Source organism: Nuphar pumila, chromosome 4 (genome assembly GCF_984573655.1).
Source record: "Nuphar pumila chromosome 4, dmNupPumi1.hap1.1, whole genome shotgun sequence".
Taxonomy (NCBI): Eukaryota; Viridiplantae; Streptophyta; class Magnoliopsida; order Nymphaeales; family Nymphaeaceae; genus Nuphar; species Nuphar pumila.
In genome coordinates, this window is record NC_143252.1 from 141,663,319 (window position 1) to 141,691,100 (window position 27,782).

The 27,782-nt window shown below is 37.5% G+C and overlaps 1 protein-coding gene across 3 annotated transcripts; it reads left to right on the forward strand.

Moving 5' to 3' along the window:
* Positions 1 to 27,641, forward strand: LOC149841378 (ABSCISIC ACID-INSENSITIVE 5-like protein 2). Of its 3 annotated transcripts, none has more exons than XM_090003797.1 (4): positions 1 to 1,590; positions 1,683 to 1,754; positions 21,532 to 21,630; positions 27,177 to 27,641. In XM_090003797.1, exons 1-3 carry the CDS (start codon positions 778 to 780, stop codon positions 21,607 to 21,609), a joined length of 963 nt encoding a protein of 320 aa, XP_089859923.1. In that variant the 5' UTR covers positions 1 to 777; the 3' UTR covers positions 21,610 to 21,630; positions 27,177 to 27,641. The 3 variants fall into 3 exon arrangements, with proteins under 3 accessions (XP_089859923.1, XP_089859924.1, XP_089859922.1); XM_090003798.1 differs by having other exon boundaries at positions 27,185 to 27,641; XM_090003796.1 differs by lacking the exon at positions 27,177 to 27,641 and having other exon boundaries at positions 21,532 to 22,412.
* Positions 27,642 to 27,782: the final 141 nt, after the last annotated feature.

Below are 27,782 nucleotides of genomic sequence, written 5' to 3' on the forward strand. Positions count from 1 at the left end.
AGCAACCTCACTCACCATAAAAAATATGCAAATCAGTCAACCGTGCTTTCGAAAAAATGCAACCCAGCCAAGCCCAAACTGGGTCCAGTATTGACCCCACAATCACTCTCCAATGTAATCCTCAACTTGAGTTGTACTGGAACCATCCTTTGTTTTTTTGTGTTCTGTTTTCTCCATTTCAAAATCAAAACCCTACTCCACCGAGAATCAGCCACTCTCTCATGCACATCAATCGTTTGATGGAATGATTTTGAGGAAATAAAGGGAAACGAAAATAAAACGGTCAACAAAATCTGGGCTCCCACTGCCTCCCTCCGGATCTTCTCTCTCTCTGTCTCTCTCTCTCTCTCAGACGAAGAGAGAAGAGAAAATGGCGAAATTCAAACCCCATTTATCGTATAGAGACGTCTACCTCCTCTTCTCTAGTATAAATCCAAGAGGGATCGGCCGTGTTTCTTGAGGCAGCTTCGTTCTCTCCCTCTTTTCCTTTTCTCTACGGTTTTCGCGCGGCTGTTTCCTTTGATTCCATTTTCTTTGGGAGGTTCGACAGATTTGCTTGTGGAATCGTGGGGGTTTAGGGTTAGGGCTTTTCTGGGTTTTTTTTTTTGTTTTCTTTTTTTGCTGGTTAGAGGTGGGAGGATCGTTCTGCCGGAGTATGTGAGGTGTTCGTGAATTGTTAGGGTTAGGGTTCTTGTTCGATTCGTCCTGGTCTGTGGGAGAATTAGGGTTTTGGGTGATGGTTTCTTAGTGGGGTTTAAAGTTGGTCGTTGTCGTTGGATGGGAGTGACGACAATGGTGTCGACGAACGGAGCTCAAGCGCCTCATCTGGAGCAGCCCCTGGTGACGCAAGGTTCTCTATACAATCTCACGCTCGATGAGGTCCGGAGCCATCTGGGAGATGTCGGGAAGCCATTGGCGAGCATGAATTTGGAGGAGTTCTTGAGGACGATCACGTCTGCGGAGGAGAACCTGGGCGCCGGCGCCGCGGATCCCACGCAGCTCGTCTCTTCTTCCGCGGTTTCCGGCATTCAGAGGCAACCCAGCTTGGTGTTCGACCAATATTCAGGGCAGAAGACAGTCGATGACGTCTGGAGGGAGATTCAGCAGGCTCTGGGGAGGATCTCGCAGGAGGGGGAGAGGGTTCAGCGGCAGCCAACGCTCGGAGAGATGACACTTGAAGATTTCTTGTTCCGCGCCGGTGCTTTGAGCCAAAATCCGGAGCCTTCTCTCGCTCCTCCGTCAATGTCGCTGATGCCGGTGCCCCTGCAGGATTGGATGGAATACCAGATTGGCAATGTTGCCGCTGTCGCGGCTTCCTGTTCTTCTTCTTTGGCTCCGACTCAACCGCAACAGAATTTGACGGGAATGTATGTGCCTGGTTTTGGGGTTGGTGGGGGTAGCCCAGTTTTGGATGTTGGGTATGTGGAGAACCCATTAGCAGCATCTTCCCCACTCATGGCAACGCCCATGGAGGGTCTTAGCAGAAAGAGGATTGGCTCGGATGAAATCAGGGATAGGTCAATTGACCGGAGACAGAAGCGGATGATCAAGAACAGAGAATCTGCAGCACGCTCTCGTGCGAGGAAGCAGGTCTATTGGATATCTTCTGTTTTATTTTTGTTCTGGTTTTCGTGTTTGTTTTGGTATAGCTTTTATGTCGTTGTCTTTGAATTGTTTTCCAGGCTTACACTGGTCAACTGGAGGGAGAGGTTTCACAATTGAAAGAAGTTAATACCAGGCTTAAGAAAGAGAAAGTAAGGGTCCTATGATTCTTTATCTATTTATATTTCAGCTGATTTTCTTCTTTAAATGTATACTTCATAGTATTCTATGAATGCCTAGTTGCTCAACCAATCCATAGAGGCTGATCAAGTAGTCTGAAAACTTAATGGCCATGTTTGGTTGCATTTTTTTAAAAGAAGAAAATAAATTATAGATATGAAGTGGCATTTCCAATGTAGCTAGGCCTGCTAAATTCTGCTTATGAACAAAATTAGACGATCAGTTGCAATTTGCTTGGCCATTCATGAAATGTATTTTGTGGACAGTGTCAATAGTACTCAACACAAGAGAATGGGGAACATATGCAAATTCCCGTATCAGTAAGAAAGTATCTCAACCAAGCAAGCTCAACAATATTGAAGGTATTGCACACTGTTGTGCTTCGTATGAACTCCATGGTGGTGGTTTTCAGTAATAATAATAATAATAATAATAATAATAATAATAATAATAATAATAATAATAATGATGATGATGATGATGATGATATTATTATTATTATTTATTATTATTATTGTTATTGTAGTTTGGCGGGAAAAAAGTGCATAAAATAGCACAGTATTTCTCTCTTTCTCTCTCTCTCTCTAAAAAAAAGAGCAGTATTTGTATAGAACAAAGAGGAACCAACTTTGAAAGCAGTTGTGCTAAAGCACTCAAACCAAGCTCAAGGAGCTTGCTTCAGGACAATAGGAGGCCTTTCTTCGATGAAAAGACAGGCAATGGATTGGGGATTAACAAAAAATTTTGTGAATGAAGGCCTTTTATTCACAATAATTGCAGATTGAGGGAGAGGGAAAGTTGAGCAAAAAGGAGATTTGATAGTGGTCTCAAATGACGAGTTGGGTAAAACTAAGCGTACACATTCAGAAAAGTAAACATGACAGGAGATAAATAAGCATGTAAACTAATCATAAACCTTTTTTGGTTATCAGCATAACTGGAAAATACATCCTTCTGCCTTTGAAATAACTTATGCACTTTGTTCTAGGTAACAACTTATGAGAAGTGTGCTCACAAAGTTTTCAATCTTGATAGTCAGGTGGTATACTTAAAAGTTCATCCATAGGATAGATGTTATCTAACTGTGACAAAGGCATACTGTTTATGATATAGATGGTTCTAAGGTTTGCTTTTGCTTAGAAAAAATCATGGATAGACATAGATAGAGAGAGCGTGCATGCAGTTTTTATGATGTGTCTATCTTTTGGTCCATATCATTTTGCTCAAGTGCATGGGGACATGACTCTTGATGACCAAATGCTTGTGAAGCAAAAAAAGGGCCAAAATTGAGATGAAAGATATTCCTCCCCTTGAGTTAGAACCAGGGTTACCGGAAGCGCCTAGCTAAAAGGGGAAGCGCGCTTCGGAAGCGCGAAACGTTGCGCTTCCGAAGCGTGGGGGGAAGCGCGCTTCCCTTTAATGGGGGACGCGCTTCCCTTTAATGGGAAGCGTGCTTCCCATCACGCTTCCCCCTCGTTTCCCCTGTTTTTCATTTTTTTTGTATTTTTTATTTTTTATTTTTATTTTTTTCGCTTCCCCCTCGCTTCCAAGACGCTTCCTAGGTCGCTTCCGAGACACTTCCCGAATCGGTCCTAAGTGGTCCCACGCTTCCCTGCTTCCTAAAATTTTGAAAGTGCCTCGCTTCCCGCTCGCGCTTCCCATATCGCTTCCCGCTCCCGCTTCCTCAACTGGCAACCATGGTTAGAACATAGTTGCCAGTCGAGGAAGCAAGAGTGAAAAGCGATTCAGGAAGCAAAAGCGGGAAGCGAAACACTTCTAAAATTTTAAGAAGTGGCAAGCGTGGAACGACTTAGAAGTGAACGGGGAATCCTCTCGGAAGCAAGAAGAGAAACGGACCGAAGTGACCTAAGAATCGAATCGGAAACAAACCAGAATTCAAAGGGGAAACAAAGAGAAAAGCGACCTAGGATTTGTGTGGGAAGCAAATAGGAATCAAAAGAGAAGCGGAAATGTAATTATATTTTTCCTAATTTACCAAAATATAAGATTTATGTTATCAAAATAAAACATGAGTAGATAACATTAAAGTTGATCTATTAATCTCAAAACTGAATCATATATACAAGTGCAATCATTTAAGAAATGCATCATGTTGCAAGTATTTAATAAATAATACATCAAGAAAAATTCATAATTTATATTTTCCTATTGCAACCATTTAACAAATGCATTTTGTTGCAAGCATTTATTAAATAATACATCCAGAAAATTTCATAATTCATATTCCTGTTGTAACTATTTAAACAAAATCTTTGTGGCATAGCTTGAAATTTTGATAGAAGATAATTCCTAGCACTGCTATTTTAATTTTGTGAATGATTTGATTTCAGGGATCACTGATAGGGGTTTGCATAGAGAAAACACTATGCTTGGCGAGTCAGTAAATGTTGTCGGGGATACCCATGGTGTAACCTAAATAAGCACAATATAAAACTGAGATAAAAGAAGACAAAGTAATATGCATCCACACGCACCAATCGACTAGCACATGTTTGGAATTCATACTGAAAATGCTATCAAGAAAAAAATGTTATGAGAGAGAGAGAGAGAGAGAGAGAGAGAGAGAGAGAGAGCAAGAGAGAGAGTATGTACCCGAGGACACCCATCGCCATTGCCAAAGGCCCAAAAGTTGATGGAGATCGAAGATCAAAGAGAGAGTGATTTGCGGATGAAACACAAACCCTATGCGATTTGTGGTTTTTTCACAATTTTTTTTTTGAAAATGACCATTTTGCCCTCTTAAGAAACATCGTTTCTTTTTTTTTGTTTGGTAAAAAAGTTTAATATGGTAGTAAAACCAAGGTTGTTAGTACCGTATCGTTACTTGTATCGATCGACCCAATGGTAACACCGTATCGTATCATAAATGTATCATAATTTTCTAATAAAAAATTCAAAAAAATCAAGAAAATTCAAGAAAAATAAAAAAAAAATGGTAAAAATTATAAAAAAAAAATCATGACATAAAATAATGATGAATTGCACAGACTACATACATAAAATCACATTATGATGCATTTATGTCTCTATTACATACCACAAGAGTCATACTTTCATATTACATAAACAAAAATATCTCACATGAACAAGCTTTTTAATAAAATCTGAATACATGATACATCGATAATCATAATCATCTTCATTGTCTTTTTCTTCTTCTCCTTCTTCGACATCCACATCATTCCCAATATACGTGTGGTCTTCATCATCTACCTCTTGTGCTCCTTCCACGTTACTCCATTCAATGTCTTCTTCATTTAAAAGAGCCTCTGTTTTTTCTTCAACCCATACATCAAGTTCATCAAAATGTTCTGAACTGATGGGATCAAATTACTCTTTGTGCCTCTTTGCTGATAACTTTTCGATTTGCCTAAAAAGATAACATGAAAAAATTAAAATTAGTTGAATTTTGAATAAAAATGACAAATAAACTTTACAATTCTATATACCTCTGTCTCAGTCGTAAGTTGTACCGAACGTAGATGAGGTCATTGAGCCTTTTGTGCTCCAATCTGTTTCTTCTTTTGGTATGGATTTGCTTGAAGACACTCTAGTTTCTCTCACATCAACTTGCACTACATGTTTGACTTAAAATGCGAATGACAAAAGCTTTCAGATTTAGAATATCACTTCAAAACCTGACCCACCACAAGTCTGAAAAAAATAGGAAAATGAAAAATCAATTAGAAGACAATAACAATTATACAATTATACAAAACATCATAACTAAATAACAATTTCAAATTAAAATTAAAATAGACAAAATAAATTACATGAACACATTGTGGCACTGTTTCGCACTGCTGCAGGTCTCCCCATATCATACAATGCATTATCACAAATTTTTATTTCTTTATGAATTTAATCTTGAATGCTATAATCAAGGTTCAACCTTTTGATGCAATCCAAAAGCCTCTTGTTGACTTTTCTGTCCATTTTAAAATTAGAGGAGTATCTAAATGCATGATTAATTAGTATCTTATAGCATGAAGAGGTTGATGAAGTTGCCCAGTCCACCTATGATCAATGATGTTCTATATGGGTATGCAAAATTTTTTCTTCCCTTTCAAATTACGTGTAATGACTTCTTTTGCCTTATCCATGACCTCATAGAGATAACCCATAGCTGATCTATTTTCACTGTCAATAAGCACCTTCACCAAATGTATAATTATTCTCAATAATTTCACGTGAATCCTAGAATTTACTTCTGAATACAATATCTATAATTTCTCTGGGTTTTTTTTGTTTGCATGGGGATATGCATTCCACTCATCTAATGAAAACAAATTTTTTAGTGCAACTTTATTATTTACTAAACTTTGCATAGTCAAAAAATTCGTAGCAAATCTAGTGACCGTAGTACGAATCAACTCAACCCCACTAGTGTACTTTCTTATTAGACTCAAAATCCATGCATGGTTATAAATAAATTTAGTAATTTCTTAGCAGTATTTGAATTGTCTTATGTACTTTATACATGTTGCCAATGTCCTCAAGCATGAGGTCTATGCAATAGGCAACATATGGGGTCTAAAAGAATGACCTAATTTTTTTTGCCAATTCTTTACCTGCTGCCTTATAATTTGCTGCACTATCAGTAATGAATTGCACAATATTTTGAGGTTCAACCTCTACACCAACCTGATAAAAAACTCTAAGCAATACATCTGATGTTTTGGGTGTATCAGACATATCAATTGATTTTAAAAACATGGTTCCTTTGGGACAATAGACAAGAAAAATTATCAAGGTCCTTGACTTTCTATCTGTCCACCAAGGTCCTTGACTTTCTATCTGTCCACCCATCTGCCATGATACTACATCCAGTCTCTCTTCATGACTGCCTCATCTCATCACAATATGCCTTCACTTCTTTCACATTAACATCTAAAATCTTTGTTCTTAAAAAACAATATGAAGGCATCTTGTATCCAGGCCCGCTACTGGTTATGACATCTGTCATGGCCTGAAAATGAAAGGAATTTGCTGCATTGAAAGGAATGCAGTATGCAGGCAACATAAAACCATCTTCCAACCGTGACATTCGCTTGCTCGACTAAATGTTGAGGAGTCATAGCAGTAGCTCCTAATAGAGCCTCTAGCTCTACCTCTTAGTCTTCCTCTTGAAGAACTCCCTCTTGCTCCTCTTCTTTCTCCTGTTCCTCTTCTTTTTGTGCTCGCGGAAGCAGTCGTGAAACTAATACTAGCACGAGCCGGACCTTTCCCTTTTGCTGCAGAACTTCCTACTTTTGATCATATGCTATGGGTTGTAAGATCAGAAGCAGAGTTGTCAGTCGGAGAAGCGGGAAGCGAAAGCGGGGCACTTCCAAAATTTTAGGAAGCGGGAAGCACAGGGCAACTTAAAAGCGAATCAGGAATCGTCTCAAAAGCGACATAAGAAGCGAGGGGAAAGCAAAAAAAGAGAAAAAGTAAGAAAAATAAAAAAAAACATACAAAAAAAAATAAAAAAATAAAGGGAAGTGCACTTCCCATTTTTTTTGCGCTTCCCCGCACATTTTTGAAGCGCAACTTTTTGCACTTCTGAAATCCGTTTTGGGGAAGCGTGCTTCCCCCCATATGGTATGACAGTTCTGGTAACCCTGATAAGTAGTGAGAGCTCATCTTCGAAATACACATCTTCTCAGGGCTCTCCATGCCCCATTTTTGTATCATTCATCTCTCTTGCTTGTTTTTTTTCTCTTAAATCATCAAGTAATTACTGGCATTGCTATTTTACGACATCCAACAATTTGCTTGACGGGCATGATTGCACATTATGATGTGTCCCAGCTAAATGATGCTTCAACTGAGAGATACCACCCGAATATCTATTTTTGTAATAGTTGCATTTGATTCTCAATCGGTTTTCATTTGTTATTTGAGTGCACCATTGTCATGCCGGATATTCACATGCCATCTTTCCCCAAAACACTCAATAACAAGCAAAGAATTGAATTTTTTTACCTTAGTCCTTGGGTGAAAAAATGGGTGGAAATGTGCTCGTACTTGAGAAAATTGCAACAACCATCTCCCTTGCGCACGAATCGACCCCCAAATTGATGTCACAGAACCTAGGGTGCATGGGTTCCCTTCCAACAACCTCTACTCATGTGTAGAAGTCTGCTCTTAAGAGGGGTTTTAAACCAAAAATGAAAAGACTGAGTTTCGAGTCTTTTTTAGTGCGTCAATTTATCATATGATACAGGTCGATACATACTCGTATTGAGATACAAGTATGTATCGTATTGTTATATAAAAAGTAACGATATGTATCGTGTTGTATCATACAATACAGCACGATACGGTCAACCATGAGTAAAACTGTCCAAATACTTAAAAGAAGGTAACCCGCTTCTCGATTTTGGGAAGCGAGCTTCCCTTTATTGTTAAGTGTGTTTCCCGTTAACGGGGAAATGATAGGAAGTGCAGTTCCTCATTAATTGGAAGTGCTCTTTCCAATTAAAATGGGTGCTTCCCTGCACATTTCTGAAGCATCGGGTTTCACGCTTTCCCCAGTCCTATAGGTGCTTCCGGTAACCCTGTGTTGGAATGTGGCATACAAATGCTAGTTCCAAAGGAAGTTATGAACTAAAAAATGAAATATATCAATGGAAAAGTTTCGACAAATTTGAGAAAGGGCCTCAAACATTGAAATGAGCTGAAACAAATGGGGGCCCTAATGAAAAAAAGAAGAGTATCTGATGCGTACTCGGTGAACATCGATCCACGATCCAAGATCCAAACGGATCTTAACACGTGCGGAAGCTTTCAGAAAAATGAGTCCGAACAGGACTTGGGGAAATAGGATTTTTGGAGACCTGTGTGCTCTGTTTCGACAGAGGCGGTCCAAAGGAAAGTTGTGCGTGACTTGCTCGACTTTCCAACGAATCCAAAATCACGGGATTTGGATCAGGGGTGTCTGTTCAACGGACTCGGGACTGAGACAGACATACGAGTCTATGACAGACTTTCAGACTCCACGGTCAGGCTGTTCGGAGGGGTTTTTGACCCCTCAGATGGTGGATTTTGCGAAAACCACCAACTAAGAAAATGTAGGCCAGATCCAGACCTTTCCAACGAACTAAGATTTGGAATTTTCTGAGTTTTCTATGAGTCTACGAATTTTTGAATTCTGGAAATGGTATGAGATATTGATAAATGAATTAAATTTTCAACTATTCGACAACCGTAGAAAGACTGAAGTTTTTAAGACACGTAAACGAAGATTCAGCTAGGACTCTGAACACGAAAGTTTTAGATCTAGGTTCTAGCTTTCCACAGAATAAAAAAAATTAAATTTTCGTACAGGGAATCTCCAAATAATTAAGAAAATACCGAACACCTCCAAGTGTGTTCTGAACCAAACAGGTGACAGTGGAATCCTGTCAGACTGAGACTTTGTCAGCACTTTTCAAGGGTTCAAAAGACCGATTCATGCAATGGCCTCAACTACAAAGTTGTAGATGATCGTCTTAGCTTTCCGGGAAGCTAAAGAACGCCAGAAACCGACTAGTATCGAGGCCGATACGATTGTTTCTTTAGAGTTGTTCCTGACAACTCGGGATTCAGGAATTCAGGTTTTGACAGGAACCGAGTTATATAATAACCAATAGAGCTGGATATTTTATGAACAATATAATCACTTAATAACATAAATATTTCAAACATTCATTCCAAACATTCAACAAATAATCCACTACAATTCACAAGCAATGTGAAGTGAGAAAAACAAATCACATATGATAAAAATAACCAAAATGAAAGACAAGTGAACCAGGGAATATGATATCCGGATGAAGATGACAATGGATGTCGCTGGGAAGTAGTCGACATCGGAATGACGACTCATGAACAACAACTTGAATCAGCAACCAACTTGAACCAAGAACATTTGCTTTAACTCGTAAGGTCAATCTAGACAAGATCACCTTCACGCCCAAGAAGAAACAAGTCTTCTTCACACAAGATTTCTCTCCACCGAATTTTCAGCCACACAAAGGTAATTTTTTTTTTCAGAATGAGAAGCCCCCTCCACCTTGGTCGACCTCCACTTCATAAGGGCCTTGGAGAATGGGGAAGAGCCACCATAAAGATGGTATGGCCTTCCCAAGCTTTGCTTCGAAAAACGATTTTTGAAAGGTTATTTTTGGCCAAGGGCATTAAGTGACCAACAACCATATTGACTTGGACTAGTCAAGGCTGAAATTTTTAAATAGGACTAAAATGGTCTATTTCAAGTGGCGCCAATTAGGGCCTCTTGGCAACGGATCTTGATCCAGATCCAAATGTGCAACGAACTAGATCCTGCACAAAAATGCATTAGAAAAATGCAATTACGAAAAATAAAAAACTACCTGCGTTCCCCATACACCCTCTAGTGCCACAAAAGAATCCTACAGGGCACCGGAACTATTCAGATCCGTAGAATTCGGTACCTAAAAAAATAAAAATAAAAATAAAAACAAAGTTACTGCGATTCTGTAACATGACAAAATTGATTCGAAACATAAAATTACAATATCTGAGAAAGATACAAAATATCTCATATATTGCAGCACGATATTAAAAATGGATTTGGGTACGCAGAGATCCAATTGGACCCAGATGGTCCTGCTCGATTGGATCTGTCATGGATCGCATCCTGGATCGGATTTTTGGGAATTGGATTTGGATCCAATTCGTCTTCAAAGCTCGGATCTTCAGGATGCTCTGCATCATTCCCCCTGGGTCGAAAGGCTTCGTTCTCTGAGCCTGTATCTGCTCGAGTACAATTCGATAATCTCTGCAACAATTCAAAATATAATCACCGCAAAAATTGTTCAAGGCAATAAGAATATAATTAAACAAGGCAAACAATTCTTTAGAGGAATGACAGTAATATTTGATGCAATGCAATTCAATATGCTGAAAAAAATGAAATTATGAAAAATTAGAGGTAAAACAATGAAATTGAAGCTCAAAAGCATGTAAAACATTATATTTAACAATCTTATCTTGCGTCAACGCTTTGCAAATAGTAACAAATTTTGGGTCAACTACAAATAAAATTTGCTTATAATACTTTTCAATATTTCAAAATTTGCACTAAAATTTTGACAATTATAAGGCAAGTCACAAGCAAGACAATGTAGCAATAATTCAAACTTAGTAGAAGGATTTATGATGGATACAAAATCAACATTATCAGCTAAATCCTGATATTTCCAAAATAAATTTGGGGTATGCATGATTGTCATTTCAGCTTTACCCATATTGCATTTAGGGTTCACATGAGGTTCAAAACTTTCTAATGGTTCACTGAAAGAATTTTCAAATTCTAAGGATTCATTGACATGAATTTCCACAGACTCTCGAATACTAGAATTGAGCCTTTCAATTTTGACATTAGCCTCGAAAATAAGATTATTAATGATACGTGTGAAGTTATTGATGACATCCTCAGACGCAAACGCTTCTTCATCTTTGATGTCTTCATCAACATCGCCATAGAGCGGATTACCAAAGATAAAGTTGTCCTCGAACTAGCTTGGACAACCTTTAGGATTCTCCATGAATAAAGGGTTGTCAGAAATGATGTGAGACAACTCTTCATGATCTTCTATATCAGAAAGTGAAGAAAGATCGGACAACTCATCGATCTCTCTAATGAAGGTGGGTTTTGCATTCATCTCTTCAAAGACTGGATCAGAAATGAACGCACTCATAGGAACCTCAAATTCAGGTGAGGGTTCCTTCATGATTTCTTCATTAACTTCAATGATAGGCTCACTATCAAATTCATGAGAAGGGTCCACTAGGGAATCCTTCTTGACAGATTGGGATTTCCACAAATCCTGTAGTTCATGCCTCGCAATGAACACACTGGGTGCCTTAATTTGAGATGCAACAATCTTAAGGGTGTCATGAGGGGAAATGGGGATAACAGACGGAGATGGAGGAACTACAACCAGAATAGTGAATTGGCCAACGGATGATGAGGCAGAAGATAATGGAGGCAAATCTTTTGAAGGAAACAACTTGATCTTTTTGCCCTCAAAAGTGAAGGAATAAACATTGGTCTTACCATTGATGTATGACATTTCGATCATATTGCCAAGGTCTTCCTAAAATCAAGTGACTCGCATCTATAGGATGCACATCACACCAAACTTGATCAAAGTAGGTGTTGCCTATCGAGAAATTGACCAAACACTGCTGGTCGACACGAACGTCGATGCTCTTCTGGAGCCACAACATCTGATATGGACGGGGATGAGTTTTACAACTTAAGTTTAACTTGGTCATGGCTTCGATCAATATCACATTTTCACAGCAACCGGAGTCAATGATAAATCGACATACTTTCCCATTGATGGTACAAGCAGACTCGTATATGTGAGTTCGAAGCCAACGGTCATTCGTTTCTTGTCGCGAAGCTAAACAAATCTGCCTAGTGATGAGTGCTTCGCCTCTATCAGGCAGCAACACTTCCTCATCCACAAATTCCTCTTCTGGTTCTTCTTCAAAGGATTCAATCTCCGAATCATAAACGGGGTCAAACTCAGGATTGAATTGAGCTTCCTCTTCCTCATGAATTCCTTCATCGAATAAGGCTTGGCCACGACATTCAGTGAACTTGTGACCGGGTTTTCCACAAGTATAGCACTTGATGGGGATACTTGAGCTAGAGGTTCTCGCCTGATTTCCTATCGGGCCATTCTGGTTTGTAACCCTAGGTGGGTTTGATGCATTAGGGTGATGGTAGGGTGGGTCGACCTTTCCACTTGGGACTACTGGGCCCGCATTGGGGGTCTAGTAGTCTAACTAGATTTCGCCAAGGTCTTTCGCTGAGTAGACTTTTCTCATTGACACACTTTCTTATGAGCCTCAAACATAGTCCAACACTCAACGAAGTTAAGCATATCCTGTAATTGGAAGTTCATACCTCCAATATATTTCGATACTAACTTTTCTTCACTTTTACGATATCATTCCGAGCAATGAGATCATGAAAATCTTCGGTGTATTGATCCACCGACCGGGTTCCTTGCTTTAGACTTTGATACTTATGATATAGTTCTCTGTGATAGTTCAGAAGCAGGAACTGAGCACGCAGCTTCTGCTCCATGTGCTTCCAACGCTCGATCGGGGCACGACCTTGGTGCCTCCACGTTTGCTTGAGCTGACGCCACCAGGCTGCAGCTCGACCCTTCAATTTGAGGGATATCAATCCCACACGACGATCCTCCGGGGCTTTCTTAAATTCAAGGATTTCGCGAACTTCGCTAATCCAATCTAAGAATTCTTCGGAAGTTCCAGCCCCTTTGAATTCTAGGATATCAAATCGTAAGCCGAAATCTCAATGGGATCTCCTCAGCTGTAGGTTATCTCTTCTCTCTGAACTTCGTCGGTGTGACTCAAAGTCATCATCAAAATCATATGATTGAGTTTCACGAGTTCCTCGAAGACTGCGTGAACTTCGCTCCGTTCGGCGATCTTGAACTCTAGCATTTTCAGTCATCTGGCGAGTTAATTATTCAACTCAACGATTAGCCTCAACGAGTTGTCTTTGTAAATCTCACACCTCATATCGATGATCACGTTCATCGTTTTCTTTATTAAAGTTATGTTGACCTCGACCGCCCATTCGGCCCGTCATAGTGAATGGTACCTAAAAAAAATTGACCTCCCATAACACCGAGAATTGTGTCAGATTAAGAAATCCAGCAACCTGGCTTTGATACCAAAATGATGCAGACTCAGTGAACACTGATCCATGATCCAAGATCCAAAGGGATCTTAACACGCGCGGAAGCTTTCAGAAAGATGAGTCCGAATAGGACTCGGGGAAATAGGAATTTTCGGGACCTGTGCACTCTGTTTCTACCGAGGCGGTCCAAAGGAAAGTTGTGCGTGACTCGCACGCCTTTCCAACAAATCCAAAATCACTGGATTTGGATCAGGAGTGTCCGTTCCATGGAATCAGGACTGGGACAGATAGAAGAGTCTATGATAGACTTTCGGATTCCGCGGTCAGGCTGTTCGGAGGGGTTTTTGACCCCTCAGACGGTGGATTTTGCGAAAACCACCAACTAAGAAAATGTAGGTCAGATCCAGACCTTTCCAACGAACTAAGATTTGGAATTTTCTGAGTTTTCTATGAGTCTATGAATTTTTGAATTCTGGAAATTGTATGAGATATTGATAAATGAATTAAATTTTTGACTATTCGACAACCGCAGAAAGACTGAAGTTTTTGAGACACCTAAACGAAGATTCAGCTAGGACTCTGAACACGAAAGTTTTAGATCTAGGTTCTAGCTTTCCACAGAATAAAAAAATTAAATTTTCGTACAGGGAATCTCCAAATAATTAAGAAAATACCGAACACCTCCAAGTGTGTTCTGAACCAAACAGGTGACATTGGAATCCTGTCAGACTGAGACTTTGTCAACATTTTTCAAGGGTCCAAAAGACCGATTCATGCAATGACCTCAACTACAAAGTTGTAGATGATCGTTTTAGCTTTTCGGGAAGCTAAAGAACGCCAGAAACCGACCAGTATCGAGGCCGATACGATTGTTTCTTTAGAGTTGTTCCTGACAACTCGGGATTCGGGAATTCAGGTTTTGACAGGAAACCGAGTTATGTAATAACCAATAGAACTGGATATTTTGTGAACAGTATAATCACTTAATAACATAAATATTTCAAACATTCAACAAATAATCCACTACAACTCACAAGCAATGTAAAATAAGAACAAATCACATATGATAAAAATAACCAAAATAAAAGACAAGTGAACCAGGGAATATGATATCCGGATGAAGATGACAATTGATGTCGTTCGGAAGCAGCCGACATCGTAATGCCGACTCATGAACAACAACTTGAATCAACAACCAACTCGAACCAAGAACATTTGCTTCAACTCGCAAGGTCGATCTAGGCAAGATCACCTTCATGCCCAAGAAGAAACGAGTCTTCTTCACACAAGATTTCTCTCCATCGAATTTTCAGCCACACAAAAGGTAATTTTTTTTTTCAGAATGAGAAGCCCCCTCCACCTTGGTCGACCTCCACTTTATAAAGGCCTTGGAGCTTGGGGAAGAGCCACCATAAAGATGATATGGCCTTCCCAAGCTTTGCTCCAAAAAATGATTTTTGAAAGGCTATTTTTAGCCAAGGGCATTAAGTGACCAACAACCATATTGACTTGGACTAGTCAAGGCTGAAATTTGAAAATAAGACTAAAATGGTCCAAACTAGGGCCTCTTTGCAACGAATCTTGATCCAGATCCAAATGTGCAGCGAACTGGATCTTGCACAAAAACGCATTAGAAAAATGCAATTACGAAAAATAAAAAATTACCCACATTCCTCGTACACCCTCTAGTGCCACAAAAGAATCTTTCAGGGCACCAGAACTATTCGGATCCGTAGAATACGACACCTAAAAAAATAAAAATAAAAATAAAAATAAAAACAAAGTTAATGCGATTCTGTAACATGACAAAATGGAATTGAAACATAAAATTACAATCTCTGTGAAAGATACAAAATATCTCATATATTGCAGCATGATATTAAAAATGAATCTGGGTATGCGGAGATCCAATTGGACCCAGATGGTCCTGCTCGATTGGATCTGCCATGGATCGCATCTTGGATCGGATTTTTGAGAATTAGATTTGGATCCAATTCGTCTTCAAAGCTCGAATCTTCAAGATGCTCTGCATCAGTATCCCTCTTCCATATCTATCTCTTTGACGATCTCCCACAAGATACCCTTTGAGGTTCCTGTTTGGGAGAATAAGGCATTAAAAAGAATCTTCAGTTTGCTTATACCAAGCTGCCACCATGCGGAAATTTGCTACTTAGTTAAATTTGAGGCTGGAGTGTGGATCTGATGCTGAACAAAGAAAAAAAAAGTATCTTTGTAATGAATTTGCTTTTGGTCCAAGGGTATCATTTAGCTAAAGTTTCCTATGCATATGCAAGAAGAATGTATAGTGCACAGAAAATATGAATGAGTATACTTAACAGTTATTGAAGTGTTACATCAATTGAACAAGTAAAATAGATGGTACTGACCACATCAGTCTGAGTGATATGCAGTTAATAATAACCAGATCCATCAGATCAAAAACTGATTAAGCTTGGTTCTGCAGGATATTTTGGCCATCATCGATCTAATAGATCAGTTTTGTACACTTAGGGAATCCTGAGTCATCATAATTGAAGTATGCAAAGGCCTATTAGATTATCGTCACCTTCTGAGTGTAAAGATTCTTACACACAATCAAGTTTGCAAACAACTTGACAAAACATACATTCACCCAATATGGTAAACCAAAATAGCATACAAAATGCTCCACAGCACAAACATAAGAATAGTGCATAAATGCACTCGAATCTGAATATATGAGAGGTAAAACCCTCTACCTTTTAAATTGAATTACAATGGGCATCATGCCCTTATTTATAGAGATTACATGAGAGGAGCTATTGGAATAGGGCTACTCCCAACACTCTAATTAGAGCCGTTGGGAGTAGCCCAACAGCTCTATTCAAACCGTCAACATTTTGATTGTTTGACAGAACCTGACAAAAAGACTGTTTGACTGTTTTGACAGCCCAGCAACTCTAGTCAATTATGACGGTTTGACAAAAAGACAAAAAAACATAAAAAAATAAGAAAGAAATAAAATTACAAAAATAAATAAATAAAACAGTATTACAAGAATATACGTACGTACTTTAAATATATAGTTATATACATATACATACTCTTGTATTACGAAGAGTATATATATATATATTCAAGTATATACATATATATATATATATGTTATTTTCTAACAGTCTTCCTCAAACTTATGGTGAAATCACCGAAAGTTTGTCAAGTAAAAAGTTGAATCTTGGTGAGCACAGTGCCTTGGTGAAGAAGTCAGCAAGTTGATATTCTGATGTCACATATCGAAGATTAATATTCTTCAAATATTCTTCACGAACAAAATGACAATCCATCTCTATATGCTTAGTTCTTTCACGAAACGTATGATTTCGAGCAATGTATATCGAACTTTTATTGTCACAGCACAATCTTGTAGGATTCTGAAGGTGAATCCCCATATCTGAAGTCAGTTGTTTGAGCCACACGACTTCCATAGTAGTAGTTGACATTGCTCTATATTCAGCTTCTGTAGATGATAATGACACCTTTTGTTGTTTCTTGCACCTCCATGAAATCAAAGATTCACCTAGAAATACACAAAAACCAGTTGTTGAGCGCTTGTTATTTGGATTCCCTCCCCAATCAGCATCAGAATATGCAATAAGGTCTAAGGAGAAAGAAGATAGAAAGACTCCCTTATTTATAGTGCCTTTGATGTATTTGATAATTCTCATGACTGCACTCATATGAGCTGATGTTGGAGCATGTTGAAATTGATTGACTATATGTGCAACATGAGCTATGTCTGGTCTTGTAATACTTAAATACATAAGAGATCCCACTAGCTGTCTGAAGGGAGTTGGATTGTCCAAAGAAATTCCATCTCGGCTCGCATTTTCATTCCGACAATCTCTGGAGTATCAATAACTTTATCATCTGCAAGTCCTGACCTGTCAATAATATCTGAAGCAAACTTTGTTTGTGACATATCCTCTGTTAGAGTATGAAACTTCTATACCAAGAAAGTATGTTAGAAACCCAAGATCTGTCATTTCAAAAGAATTTTTCAAAAAACTGTTTTACTTTCTTGATTTCCTCTTTGTCACTACCTGTAATCAACATATAAAAGTAAAATTATAATACCAGCAGAAGAGTTCTTGATAAACAAAGTTGTATCAGTATAGCATGGTTTAAAACCATACCTTGAAATAACATTGTTAAAAGTATCAAACCAAGCTTCAGGTGTGCATTTTTAACATACATTTGAAATATATTTTAATTTTTAATAGCTGAAATAGCTACAAGCATTCGAACAGTGGTCATCCTGGCAACAGGAGCAAAAGTTTTTTCATAATCTACTCTGTATTCTTGAGAATATCCTTTGGCAACTAGCCTGACTTTATGCCTTTCCAAGTATCCATCACTTTTGGTTTTTACTTAAAAAACCCATCTACAACCTATTGTCTTCTTTCCTATGGGTAAATTCAGAATTTTCTAAGTATTAGCATCTTTAAGAGCTTCTAATTCTATGCACATAGCTTTTATCCATTCGGGTAAATTTTTTGCTTCATTGTGACATGAGGGTTCAAAATATGAATGGATAGCTATAAGACATGCTCTATGTTTAGGAGAGAATGAATCATAAGACACAAATTTATTTGAGATTATTAAGGTTCATTCAGATCTACGAGTAGTGGTTTGTTCTGAAGGAATTTCTGATGCTTCATGATTACTTTGATTTACACCTTCATTGGATGCATTTCGATTTCTTCTAGTGTATACTATTGGTTCAACTGTTGTTCTATTTTCAATAGGAGGTTCTACATAAATATTTTCATCATTAGACAATAGTTTAAACAAGAAAGAATAATCAGAGTTTATGTCTTCCAACATGTTTCTTCAAATTCACTTTCATTTTCAACAAAATTAACATTCCTTGAAATGAGAAGTTTATCATTTTTGGTATCATAACATTTAAATCCTTTTTGTGTTTCTGAATAACCAATGAACGCACATGAGCTAGCTTTAAAAGATAGTTTATCTCCTTTATCATTCAAAACATAACATTTACAACCAAAGATTGTCAGGTTAATATTTGAATAATTTTTCAAAAGGAATTTCATTAGATAAAGTTTTGGAAGGCATCCTATTTATAAGATATACTGAGGTTAATGCAACTTCGGCCCAAAGATTTTTTGGAACATTTTTAGCAATAAGAAGAGTCATTGTAGTTTCCATAATATGTCTGTGTTTTCTTTCTGAAATTCCGTTTTGTTGTGGGGTTCTAGGACATGATCTTTGATGTAAAATTCCTTTGTTTTCTAAAAAATGTTTAAACTCATTTGACAAGTATTCCCCTCCAGAGTCAGTTCTGAGAATTTTGAGTTTACTTTCAAATTGATTTTTAATCATATTATGAAATGTTTTGAAGGTTGCAAATACATCTGATTTAAACTTAAGAAAGTAAGTCCAACAATATCTAGTGAAGTCATCAATAAGCACAACATAGTAGGAGAATCCTCTTTTAGAGGCTACAGGAGCAGGACCCCATACATCCGAATGAACTAATTCAAAAGGCATTGAGGAGTAAAAAGTTCTTTGACCATAAGGCAAGACTGTCATTTTACCAAGTAAACATTCTTTGCATTCAAAATTATCTTTACAAAGATTCTTCGTAATAGGTACAAAATTTAATTTCCTTATATTTGGATGCCCAAGTCTATGATGCCAAGTTCGTATGTCTTTTGTTTGAGCAGTGTTACAAAATGATTCCTTTGGAATACAAAGAAAATCCATATAATAGAGATCTCCTTGCCTAGAACCTTCCCCAATCAATTTCTTGGATTGGCGATTCGGCAACCAACATTTACTTGATGAGAAAATGACATCACATCCATGATCCGAGATTTGAGAAACAGAAAGTAGATTAAGATGAAGTTTTGGTATAAGTCTTATTTTTGGAATATAAAAGTTATGTTTTGACAAATCATTTTTAAAAATTTCAACACCCTCTATTTTCAAGGCACTACCATCAGCAGTGGAAACAAATGATGCATTTGAATTAGGTTGACATTCAGATAATATAGATCTATGTGGGGTCATATGAAAAGAATCTCCTGAATCAAGAAGCCAAGAGCACATACCAGGAGTAGAAGAGGTTGCAATGACCGCTTCTGAGGTAGATTCTTTAAGCAGTGGTTGCAATGCTTCCGTCAGTTGAGATAATGATTTGGTGAGGTCTTTGAGATTCAAAGTATCTTCATCTTGTTTTGATGGTGCAGCGGCAACACGTTTTTCTTGAGGCTTATATTTGTATCTAGGACATTGAGGCCTAATATGATCGGACTCATTACAATTATGGCAAATGATTTTTTATTCTCCTCGATTGTTATTAAAATGAAGAGGTTTATATGACTTGATATAATATCCTGGTTTTGATGCGTCAAGTGCGCAATCCTCTTCTTGACCATTGCTAGAAGTAACAAGCATACTAACATTTTTACTCATGTTTAGCCTAGTCTCTTCTCTACTAAGTTTAGTGAGAATCTCATGAATAGGAGGAGGTGATGAAGATGATAGCAAGGAGACCCTTGTTTGTTCAAATTCGGGTCTCAAACCATAGAGAAAAGCGAAAAGTCTATCTTCTTCAACTTGAACTCTCCGCATTTCTATACACTTTCCTTTCCATTTGGGTTCAAATTGGGCAAGTTGGGTCCAAATAGAAGATAACTCTATAAAATAATCTCTTACATTCTTATCTTTTCGTTTAATGTTTCTAACTTTTTCTTGGAGATAATACTTGTGAGCCATATCTTTTTCGGTAAACATACCTCTAAGATATTCTCATGCTTCGTTTGCCTTTTTATAATACAAAAGGTTTGAGACAATTTTTGTCTCAACTCCACTAAGCATTTATGAAAGAATTTTGGCATTTTTCATTTCTCATCCATCTAATTTTTTGTAGTATTCTTCTATGGCTTTGTTTCTTTCTTCAAAACTAGTCTCAACATCATTTTCACCTAATGTAATTTTGGGAGTGAGTTCAAGAATGGTACCTCTTACAAATCTCCACAAACCTTGACCCTTGATGAATGTCTCCAAGTGTCCCGCCCAAATGTTATAGTTGTTTCCTTCAAGTTTGAATGGCGGAATGAAGTTGGAGTTGCTTGTATTGTGTGGAAAAAATTCACCCATGATGAATCCAAAGAGAAAAAAAGAATCACCAATCACGAAAGAAAGAAGGCACACTTTACGAGGCAGCTCACCAATGCACGGTTGATCATACACCAAGTTCTGATACCATATAAAGATTCTTACACACAATCAAGTTTGCAAACAACTTGACAAAACATACATTCACCCAATATGGTAAACCAAAATAGCATACAAAATGCTCCACAGCACAAACATAAGAATAGTGCATAAATGCACTTGAATCTGAATATATGAGAGGTAAAACCCTCTACCTTTTAAATTGAATTACAATGGGCAGCATGCCTTTATTTATAGAGAGATTACATGAGAGGAGCTATTGGAATAGCTGTTGGGCTACTCCCAACAGCTCTAATTAGAGCCGTTGGGAGTAGCCCAACAGCTCTATTCAAACAGTCAACATTTTGACTGTTCGACAGAACCTGACAAAAAGGCTGTTTGACTGTTTTGACAGCCCAACAGCTCTAGTCAATTATGACTGTTTGACAAAAAGACAAAAAAAAAAAGAGAAAGAAATAAAATTACAAAAATAAATAAATAAAACAGTATTACAAGAATATACATACATACTTTAAATATATAGTTATATATATATATATATATATATACATATACATATACATATACATATACATACTCTTGTATTACGAAGAGTGTATATATATATTCAAGTATATACATATATATGTTATTTTCTAACACCGAGATGTTTCAAGATACACGTCTGCAAATAGCTGTCTTATTTCTTTTGGTCTGTGAAGTTTAGTTTATTGTTTGGGACTTTGATTTAGTTTTTCAGTTTCATGAAAGTTGTATAAAGTTCAGCAACTGAGACAATTTTTACTGCTTGACAGAAGTTCAATAATATCCTGTCCACTCCAATTCCAACACCGAGGTACCAGCTGCGCAGAACAAGCTCTGCACTGTTTTAAACCAACAGTTTATATTCTTTTGTAAGTACACTTTTCTATGAAGCTTGTGTGCATGTTGATCATGTCTCTTTAAAAGGATCCATTTCGGAAAGTTCACACTTTTTGTTTGACTGGTCATGCTGTCTATCTTTATTGTGGCTTACATTGTTTGTTCTTGTTATAGGAAGTTGTGTCCTCACCATGTTTTCTCCTATTGGATGTTTTTAGCAAATTAATTGATTATAGAAGATGGTCTGCGTCGACTTTGAGCTCACATTCAGTCTGTCATTGTTTCTATTACAGTTTCATTCTAGCAGAATAGTTTATTTATTTCTATCGTAAAAAGTACATTGTTACAGATGATTGATGCCATTGCAGTTTCTCTTGAAATGCATTGCAACTATCTTGACTAAATATCTTTATAACTTACTAGCTGCAAAATTATTTGGCCTAACTATATATCCACAATTCTTGGTATCAGAAAAACTTGAAATACATGTCCCATATAGATTTGAGAGATTAGGAGTTGGAATATGGTTGAAGTGATCTTTGTCTCTTATCTCGGTTTGATCCAGTGTTGTGAAAAGCATTGGAGACGTAGCGAGGCGCTCCACCAAAAACCGAGGCGAGGCGTAAAGCGTAAGCCTAATTTCTTTTGAAAACTTTAAAAAAATTATAAAAATATATCTAAAAATACAAATAAATAAAAAATGCTTTATTTATGAAATAACAACCAATAAGAAAATAAAAAATCTCAAATAAGTACTAAAAAATATGACATTAACATATAAAAGTAACTAAAACCTGATTACATAACTGAAAAATATATGAGATTAACCAACAAAAGTTAAAATATACTAAGAAACTGATTACATAACTGAAATAACTGAAAAATATATGAGATTAACCTACAAAAGTTAAAATATATGAGTTTATTCTAAAAAGTATGAGATGAACATATAAAAGTAACTAAAAAACTGATTACGTAACTGGAAAATATATGAGATTAACCAACAAAAGTTAAAATATACTAAGAAACTGATTAAATAACTGAAATAACTGAAAAATATATAAGATTAACCTGCAAAAATCTTGTTGATTATGCCTTAGAAATCTTCTTGTATAATTTTTTTTGCGCCTCACGCCTCAGGTTTGTGCCTTGAGGCACAGAGGGCCGCGCCTCAAGGCGAGGCACACCTTTTGCTCCTCAAGGCACGTTTTTGATAACTTTGGTTTGATCTCTTGGAAAAATGAATTTCTTCAAAAGAAGTGACAATGCGAAGGATTATTCAAGAGATGATTTGAACACAATTCTGCGCATAACCCAAGGGTACGTTTGCTTTGCCACAAAATACGATTCCGAACCAGATGAGATGTTGAATCATATGAATCTGAATCACAATCAGAGTCACAAGAAGCCCCTTGTGTTGTGATTCTGGTAAGAAATGAGAAAATGAGTCATTTTTTCATGCTCCATTCTCTTACATTTGTTTTGGCTCATGGGAGTTAAGCAAACGTGGCTCAAGTGTGTATAGCTTTATGAATCATATTTTATTTCCTCCTTATGATTAGACTAATTGAACTCTAACTGCACTTGTGAGGACCCATTTTCTTTTCTGTAATTATGTTGTGTTATTAACGAGTTGATATTGGGGTTTTACAATCACTTAATCTGCAGATGCATTAGTTGTTTTACATTTTCGTTTTTTCTTGCTTGTTTTATGGATATGATCTATGCTTTTCTTTTAAGGTTAGAAAATAATTACCAACGGCTGAACCTTTTATCTGTGACCTTGAACTTGAAAAAGTGGAATAACTTTTTAATGATGTTTGGGATTTACACAAGTACTATAATATATGTTTTTTTAAGGCAAGCTGGGGTTAGGAGGACCCCTACCAGATATCTCTTAAGCCCCATGTGGCAGAGGGATTCGAACATGGGCCTTCAGCTTGGCACAGGACCCCGCTTACCACATGGGATACCACCTCGGTGGTACAAGTACTATAATATTATCGATGTGTTTGGAGAGAGTACAAGTAAATGGAGGAACTATTTTTTCTTTTTTAAAAGAAAAGGCCTAAGGAAACTAGCTTCCTGTTTTGAGGGGAAAAAGAGGGGCACACAGTCTCTCTTGTTTAAGGCTTTCTCATTATAGCCTTACATTTCAAATACTTGGATTTATTTAAAACATTTCCACATAACAAAATGCTCACATTTTCAGCGTGTTACTAAATATAAAAACAGAAGCAACCAAACATACCAAATCTGAAAAAGATGGGATAATTTTCTAATTTTGGCGTATGCATGCCATTAATTGGCAGGATTCTTCTCTTTTATTCCTTTGGTGGTAACAGTTGATTTTGAATTAGGGGTGAGCATTGGGCCATGGGCCAAGCTGACCCGGCCCGCCATGAGCTGGGTTTGGGTCAAGGTTTTAATCCCAGGCCTGTTAGCTACTGGGCTGAAACCTGACCCATTATATACGTGGGTCGGGTCTGTGTTGGCCTGCAGGCTACTGGGCCAGCCTGATGGGATTGAGTTATTTATTGATATTTAATAATACAACAACAACTACTACTACTACGCCTTCATCCCAAAACAATTGGGGTCGGCGATATGAACCAAAAAAGAAAATCATTCAGGGTCTTCCACATGAATCCTTCTCCTCCAGTCATTTCTATCTAATGTCATGTCCTCGGTGAGGTTCAAAGCATTCATATCCTTTCCTATCACCTCCATCCGTGTCTTCCTAGGCCTACCCCGACCTCTTTTAACTAATATATTTTCCCATTTCTCCATCCTTCTAACTGGAGCATCATTAGGCATTCGCCGAATATGTCCAAACCACCGTAAACGATTCTCTCTCATCTTATTTTCAATGGGTGCAACGCCTACCTTCTTACGTATCTCCTTGTTCTGAATCTTATCTTTTATTGTATTTCCACATCCATCTCAGCATACGCATCTCAGCTACACTCATTTTTTGAATATGATCTTTCTTGCCAGCCCAACATTCCGTACCATATAGTAAAGCGGGCCTAATAGTCGTCCTATAAAACTTTCTCTTCAACCGCAATGACATTCTACGATCGTACAACGCTCCAGTTGCATTTTTCCATTTCATCCACCCAACCTTTATCCTATGATTTACATCTCCGTCAATTTCTCCATACTTTTGAATGATAGATCCCAAATATTTGAAACAATCATCCATCGGTATTTCTTGCTCACCAAGCTTCACTACACTCCCATCACTACTTCGTTGCTTACTAAACCGACATTCCATGTATTCTGTCTTACTCTTACTCAACTTAAAACCTCTTGCTTTTAATGTCTGTCTCCATAATTCTAACTTAGTATTAACCCCAGCTCTAGACTCATCAATCAAAACAATGTCATCAACAAACAACATACACCACGACACATTTTCTTGAATTGATTTCGTAAGCTCATCCATCACTATAGCAAATAGGAAAGGGCTTAAAGCAGATCCTTGATGTAACCCAACCGTTATAGGAAAATTGGTTGTCACCCCTCCACAAGTGCGGACATTGGTTACTACTCCTTCATACATATCTTTAATTATACTAATGTACTTGAGATAAACACCTTTCTTCATCATTGTCCACTAGAGAACGTCCCTAGGTACTCTATCGTAAGCCTTCTCCAAATCAATAAAAACCATATGCAAATCTTTGTTCCTCTCTCTATTTCTTTCATTAAGTTGTCTAAGAAGATGCATAGCTTCCATAGTTGATCTTCCTGGCATAAAACCAAATTGATTCTCCGATATCATGACAATCTTTCTCAACCTAGACTCAATCACCCTCTCCCAAAGTTTCATAGTATGACTCATGAGTTTTATACCACGATAGTTTGTGCAATCTTGTATATCACCCTTATTCTTATATAGAGGCACCAAAGTACTCTTCCTCCACTCATTAGGCATCTTATTTGTCCGCCAAATCTTGTTGAAAAGATTTGTCAACCATTCTAAACCTTTCTCTCCCAAGCATTTCCAAGCCTCGATAGGTATATCATCTGGGCCAACTGCCCTTCTTGATTTCATTTTCTTCAAAGCCTCTGCAATTTCTTTCTTTTGAATCTTGCGCATAAAGTCACGATTCATCTCATGAAAAGGAATGTAGAAGTCTCCAAGATCCTGAGCATGACTTTCATTAAATAGCTTATCAAAATAATTTTTTCATCTCTCCTTAATCTCTTCATCTTTGACTAAAACCCTTTGCGTTTCATCTTTGATACATCTTACCATACCTAGATCCCTCGATTTCCTATCTTTCATCTTTGCAAGCTTATAAATATCCTTTTCGCCCTCTTTGGTATCCAATTTATCATAAACCTCCTTATATACCTTATTCATCGCGTTTCGAACTACTTTTTAAGCTTCTTTGCTATCATATACTTCTTCAAATTCTCATTATCACGACTCTTACTTAGATTTCTATAACACTCTCTTTTAACCTTAATAGCTAATTTAACATCCTCGTTCCACCACGATGTATCCTTACCTAGCGGTGCACCGCCTTTAGACTCACCCAATACCTCCTTAACTACCTCTCTCATGCCACCCGTTATCTTATTCCACATTGATTCTGAATCCTCTTCGAGACACCAATCAGTTTCCTTAACTACCTGCTTTACAAACATTCCTTGTCTAGCTCCTTTCAGTGCCCACCACTTAATTCTAGGATCTATCCTATGTCTATCTCTTTTGCGGCATTGTCTAATTCTAAGATCTAAAATTAAGACTCTATGTTGTGTAGCTACACTTTCTTTTGGTATAACCTTACAATCGATGCAACAACCCCTATCTCTCTTTCTAAGTAGGAAAAAATTTATCTGACTCATATTAACCCCACTTATAAATGTTACTAGGTGAGACTCTCTCTTTCTAAACCAAGTGTTTGCTAAGATCATATCAAAATTAATTAGTTGGTAACTAATAATATAAAAATTAAAAAAAATAGTTAATTGCATAGTAACTTGGTAACTATTATTATTTACCTATTTAATTGCATTAATTTTTTAAAACTAGAAAGATAATTAGTTGAGTACATGCAAACTTGTTAATTATTTATCATTTACCTAATTAGTTGGGTTTGGGCCGAGCCCGGCCCACTTCACATTGGCCCATTGGGCTGGGGTCATGGGCTGCTCTTCAAACCTGAGCCCGTTAAAAACCGGGCCAAAGCCCGGCCTGTTATTAAATGGGCTGGGACAGGCCGCACTTAAAGCCCGGTGGGCTAAACTGGCGCAGGCCAGCTGGATGCCCACCCCTATTTTGAGTAGGTAATCAATATTCAAAATGGTATCTAGGACTCTTTGCTACTTAAAGAATGAAACAATAGATTAACAACAAATGTATTGTAGCTTGTAACCATTGACAGCAGAGAAAATACCCCTTGCATGATGTAGGATCTGCGTAACAAGAATCAATGTTAATTTGCATTTGGTGGCAAGATCCGCCCTGTTTTTTCGGTGATCGATGCTGTGCTTCAAGTTTTCAGAAACATACATACTATGATAGCTAATAACTACAGTTTTGGATTTCTTGACCTATTTCAAGTGTGACAGGTCTAGTTGCAGTGTAACCACAGGTCCAAGGTTGGTGCCTTTTAACTCACAGCTGTGCAAGATGCCGCGATTTAATGGGATTGATAGGATAGCACTGTCTTAGGCGGTATTCGATTGGAGTACCTCAGTGGCCTACCCAGATTGCCTACTGAAAAAAGCAATAAAGAGATTTTGATGGATTGACCAATAGCTGATCCCAGTAGATGATTTATCAGCTGCAATAATGTGCCCACTTAATCGGGTGCCACCAGGGAAAGGTGGTAGCTGCCAACCACTTTTTGAGCCTACAGCCATTGAATAGATGTTTATTGGTTGTTTTGTGCAAATTTGACCGTCCAAATGTGTTTGGCATGGTCAATTTGGTAGGAAATGGCACTTGGATCATGTTTTGCTGATAAAAAGCATGTTTTTTTAAGCATTGAACATTTTTGCAAATTATAGATCGTCAATTTTTAAATATTATAAAAACCTACTTGTGAAATTTTTTAAAAAAGACCTTTCAAACCCCAGTAGGCTGGCGGTAGTATAAAAAAGATGGTAGGCAATATATAGGTGGTACCTACATACCATTTTTCTAGCTAACCACTTTTTTTTACTA

Coding starts and splice junctions, on each gene's coding strand:
- LOC149841378 (XM_090003797.1), top strand. CDS start 778: ATGGGAGTGACGACAATGGTGTCGACGAACGGAGCTCAAGCGCCTCAT. Junction 1,591..1,682: donor GCTCTCGTGCGAGGAAGCAG/GTCTATTGGATA, acceptor ATTGTTTTCCAG/GCTTACACTGGTCAACTGGA. Junction 1,755..21,531: donor CCAGGCTTAAGAAAGAGAAA/GTAAGGGTCCTA, acceptor ACTGCTTGACAG/AAGTTCAATAATATCCTGTC.